Source organism: Merops nubicus, unplaced genomic scaffold (genome assembly GCF_000691845.1).
Source record: "Merops nubicus isolate BGI_N331 unplaced genomic scaffold, ASM69184v1 scaffold41588, whole genome shotgun sequence".
Taxonomy (NCBI): Eukaryota; Metazoa; Chordata; class Aves; order Coraciiformes; family Meropidae; genus Merops; species Merops nubicus.
The window spans coordinates 1-4,983 of record NW_008627111.1 but is presented as its reverse complement, the minus strand read 5'-3'; the positions used below and the strand labels follow the sequence as shown (position 1 = coordinate 4,983).

The 4,983-nt window shown below is 58.2% G+C and overlaps 1 protein-coding gene across 1 annotated transcript in view; it reads right to left on the bottom strand.

The window, feature by feature from the left end:
- Nucleotides 1-2,536, bottom strand: part of LOC103778615 (microtubule-actin cross-linking factor 1-like) — a gene marked incomplete at its 3' end in the record, with an annotated part of 11,520 nt that extends 8,984 nt beyond the window's left edge. Inside the window, exons 1-6 of the mRNA XM_008946210.1 lie at nt 2,241-2,536; nt 1,409-1,521; nt 1,210-1,316; nt 627-746; nt 426-521; nt 51-178 (exon numbers count right to left, since the gene is read on the bottom strand). Of these exons, the coding sequence (XP_008944458.1) occupies nt 51-178; nt 426-521; nt 627-746; nt 1,210-1,316; nt 1,409-1,521; nt 2,241-2,536 (860 nt within the window). The remainder of the gene's footprint in view (nt 1-50; nt 179-425; nt 522-626; nt 747-1,209; nt 1,317-1,408; nt 1,522-2,240) is intronic.
- Nucleotides 2,537-4,983: the final 2,447 nt, after the last annotated feature.

The following is a 4,983-nucleotide window of genomic DNA, read 5'->3' as shown; positions in this document are numbered from 1 at the left end:
TTTGGGATGTCCCCCCTGGGACACTCTGCCTGCCATGGGCACACACCGACCTCTCCACCGCCGGCCGCAGCAGCTTCTCGCGCTCCAGCATCTCTATGATGAGCTTGCCCCACTCCTCCTCCACGTCGTTGGGGTGGTAGCCCTGGGGCAACTTGATTCGTCCAAATTCAATCCATACCTGGAGAAAACAGCAACAGAATGGTGCTTCTTATGTCCTCCTCGAGCTGGCTGGAGAGACTGCAGTGAGGAAAGTGAGGCTACAAGGCAGCAGCTCTGCCTCTGCTCCTGCAGCGTGCTGCTGCTTACCCCCAGGGTGATTTCCACTTCTCCATTCCAAAATCAACCTGAGCTGAGCACACTTTAGCCTTGCTAAAATCACAACACTCCCACCTACAAGCCTCTGGGGTAACCACCATGGTACTCACCTCTAACAGTTTGTACAGCTCCTCTATCCTTCCTTTTTCCTGCTCTTTTGCTGGGATTTCAGTTTCTTTGAAGTGTATGTACTGGTTATAAAGTGCCTGGGATGAGAAAGGCTCATCAGAATGAACCCTGGGGAATGCCACCACACAGCTCTCAGCATCAAGCACATGGGACATTGTGGATGGACCTTAGCCAGGACCTACCTTTAGCTCTACAGGGTTCTGGGGGAAGGATTTATCTGACATGAGTATCGTGTGCTGCTTGATCCACGAGATGAGGGACTCCACACGGCTCTGGTACTCCAGCCACCTCGCATCCACCTCCTGTGGGGTGAGAGAGCCCCTGCAGAGCACTGCTGGTGGAAAGGGCTCCGTGGGGGAGAGGCAGAGCCCGGCCAAGCTGAGCACAGAGGGAACTGAGGTGCCCTGGTCACAGCTATGGGGTGGATTGTCTGCCTGTGTGTGCCTCCCTGCTCTAATGCCATCCCAGGTACAGGAAGGAGGAAGAAGAGGAGGAATAGGATTCTCCTTGCAACCTGCTTCCTGGAAGCCAGCTTAGCTTTCCTGTGAGCTCAAACCCACAGCAGAATCTGGATGACACGGTGGCTCTACAGGCACAGCAGCACATCGGGCAGATAATCTAACGGGGAAGCTCCTTCCTCATCCCAAGCTTCTGCCACCCATGAGACATCTGCTCTGGTGGATGGAGAACTTCCCAACCCTTCCCACAACCAGCAGCTGCCTCCCAAACCACCGTGCCAGCTCCCCAGCCCACAGAGGCACTTACAATGGCGCTGATCCCTTCTCCTCCCTCGGGGACTTTGGGAAAGGCATCGTAGATTGAAGACACATAAGTTATCACGGATTTCTCATCCGGAGAGGGCACGTCCACGTCTGACAAGGAGGAAGCAGAAGGGCAGTGAGGAATGGGAGCTGGGGGAGAGGTTGGCACGACCCCCCCCCAGCCACCTCCAGCAGCCGCCCACCTTCGGCGTCCAGCAGCCGCGTGACCCCCAGGCGCTCGGCGATCTCGAAGGCCTGCTCCAGGTTCTCCCGGTTACTCTGGATCTGCACCCTCTCCATGTCCACCAGATCCGGCCTGAAAGATGTGCACCAGAGTTCAGACGTTGGCAAACAGCATGAGGTGCCCAGGGCAGAGCATCCTGGATGGGGACCGCTGCCCGAGGCGGCTCCCGGGGGCTCGGCTGAGCCCCTGCCCAGAGGGGACCTGGGCTGCAGCGTCTCCTCAGCTCATCCCCCTTGGGAAGGGGATGTTCAGGCTGTGAAGTGAGACCTCACATGGGGCCTTTGCTATCCTCCTGCAGGCTCTCTCAAGGCCGTGTCAAGTGCCCTTGAGTGTGCAGCCAGGGCAGAAGCCAGCCCTGCCAGCCCCGGCTCTGACTTGCTGAGCAGGCAGAAGGTTTGTGGGGCTGTGCTGTCTCTCAAGGAACTGTGAGAGGTTTAATTGCTGCTCAGGAGAGCTCCAAAATCCTTGGATGAAAGTGCTGCTATTTATGGAGAGCAGAAAGGGCAGCACTAACACGTAAAACAACGCAGCACTTCCCAGTTTAAAAGCTTTTCTATTTTGCCTCTCTCCCCGACCTCATTCAAGATGTTTCTTTTTGCAGCCTGATATATTTGTTGCTCTTTCCAAGCGCTCCCCCTCCCAACTACTGGCAGAAGAGACGGTTTCCAGGTAAAAGAAGATCTGCTCCCTGCAAGCCTCACCTACATCTCCAAGCACTCCAGACCACCACCAACCAGAGCGATGGGCAGGGGAGGTCCCCAGGCCGTCCTCCCACCCCAATGATGCTCTACCTGTATCTGTGGATGAGGGCGTTGAACATCTTCCCATCGCTCCAGCACGAGGAGAAGTTGGTGCACTTCACCCCGATGTAACCTGCTGTCACCTTCTGCGTCCACAGAAGCAGCTTCTCCTTGGCAGACATGTCCCCTGACTCCCCACTGATGTAGATGTCGGAGATCTGCAAGGAAGGGGCACAGCCGTGGGGTGATGCAGGAGGAGGAATGGACACACCAGGTATGTCCAGTTTCTGGGAACTTGCCCGAGACCTGGCAGCTGCCAAGAAGGGCAGGAGGAAACTCCTGGTCATGGGGACGTGGGGGAACCCACAGCCAAGAGAGCTGGGAATGGAGCACTGGAGCTGCAGGAGAGCAGCAGGGTGCTGAGGGGTGGCACGGTTTGGGCAGATCCAGGCAGGGGAGGGAGGTGCAGCCATCTCACCAGGGGCATGAGGGGACCCCGTTGCAAAAATCATTAAAAATACCAACTTAAGAAGCTGGAAGCAGCACTTGGAGGTGCTGTGTGAGAGGGCGCAGGGGGCAGAGGGCTCTCCCCAGCCTCCAACTGGCAGAGCTGCTTGGGGCAGGGCCACCAGCTCTGTTGCAGGGGGAAAGGGAAGGATGAGGAGAAGGCTGCTACATTCACAGAATCCCAGCATGACGGGGGTTGGAAGGGACCTCTGGAGATCATCTCATCCAAAACCCCCCTGCTCCAGCAGGTCACCCACAGCAGGGTGCCCAGGATGGCATCCAGGCAGGTTTGGAATCTCTCCAGAGCAGGAGACTCCTCAACCTCCCCGGGCAGCCTGCACCAGGCTCTGCCACCCTCACAGCAAAGTTTTTCCTTATGTTCCTGTGTTCTACTTCATGCCCTCCGCTGTGCCTGGAGAGGGAGGTGCCAGGGGGTGGGGGTGGCAGGGGGGCCGTGACCCACTTCCCCAACAAAAGAGACCGCCAGTCACAGAACCCTCTTAGACAGACGCCCAGGACTGGCTGCAAATCCCAGACTTGCACGTGACAAAACGCACGTGTCTCCGCATGCCAGCATATTCCTGATTGGCACAGCTTCCTCCTCATCCAGCCCCCGCCCCAGCTCCCCAATTAGTACAATTACCTCCCCTTAATTAAGGGGCAGACAAAGGGGAGGCTGCGAGCTGCTCCTGTTTTCCGGGGCGCCTGTGGAAAGGCAAGGCAGGCTGTTTGCTCACCGGATTCCTCCTCCCAGCCCTGCAGGGAGCTGTGCCAGGACCCAGCCCTACCCTCCTGCCCCCCTCCCCAAAAAAAAACACCCGAGTGCTTTATTTTCCCACCAAAAAGACACCCGGTTGGGTGCTGGCATCGCAGCCAGCGAGCCCCTGGGAGCGGGAGGCAGGAGTGGGGAGGGTGCTGCCGGGTGCTGGTGCCATTGGTATGCTGCAGCTCACCCCCTCTCCCAGCCGAGCCCCTCGGCACACACACAACTGCTCTTTGTCAGCCGCTGCCACGCCGCCGGCGCTGCCTTCAACTCCCCCAGCCCCAGGGGGGTTTCCTTAGGGATGCCAGGACAGGGCACTCGAGCCAGGATGGACAGGGCAGGGCGCTGGATGGGCAGCAGGATGGGACCCTCTGTTAATCTCTGCCTGCTCAGCACCTCCTTATTGATTACCCGGCAGTTCTTAATGAAGAGCAGAACGAAACCTTCCGGGAGCCCACCCAGGCTCTCCAGCACCACTGCCCCTCAGGGACCTCCTCACGGTGCCCAGCTCAGATAAATCCTTTATTTTTAATCTTGCACCCAGCACTGGGGTTCTCCAGCTGCTGGGCCTCTCCCCGAGAGCATCCTTTGGAGGAGACCCTCCCAGAAATGCGCTCACAAGGTGCGGGATGCGGCACCAGCTCCACCCTCCTTTCTTCACATGTCTGTGTCAGGACAAAGATTTAGGGAGGCATCGGCAAGAAGAGAGAATGGAAACTCACAGGACCCAGGGACAGTCCCTTCCAGAGCCTTCCAATATCAGCCTCACGTATCGAGCAACTGGTGGCAGGATGCTGAAGGCCAGATGACACCAGTCTCAGCCCAGCAAAGGTATCGGGGGCCACAGCCCCTTTCCTGCCCCTCCAACCATGTACTTGTCTTGGGGTGTGCAGAGCTCAGCCAAACCCAAGGCCGCCTTCAGCCCATGCTGTCACCCCAAAAAGCAACTTCCAAACAGCAACAGCAGGCTCCAAACCACAACATCGTCCCCTCCTCTTCCTCACAGAGCCTCCTTGGAGCACACAGAGCCCTGACACCTCCACATTCACCCACTGACGCCTGCCTGGGAGCAGGAAGGAGACACCCCAAACTCACACACAACTCAGCAGCCCCAAGGGCACGTGCCATCAGTGATGACAAACACAATGACACCGAGAGCCCGTGTGACCACCGGCCGCACCCACTGGCTCTGGGAGAGCTCTGCTCCAGCCCTGAGTGGAGGACAGGATGGGCTGGTGCCCAGGAGCTGCTTTCCTGATAGAGATGCTCAGAGGGGAAAAAGCTTTGGGAGCTTTCTGCCCCAGAGTCCTCCCACCCACAAACAGCATGAGTTTGCACCTCGCCGAGATGACCATCCCCATGAGCCACCAGGATTTGGGGTCCACTGAACCAGGTCCCCCCCACCCCACTCCATAAAAGGGGTGAGGCTACACACAGACACTGACCATTCCTCTGGCTGTCCCCGAGCTCCCCCTCCAAGCCCGGCCCTCGGCAGCGAGCCCGTGGTCACCTTCAGAGGGAGAC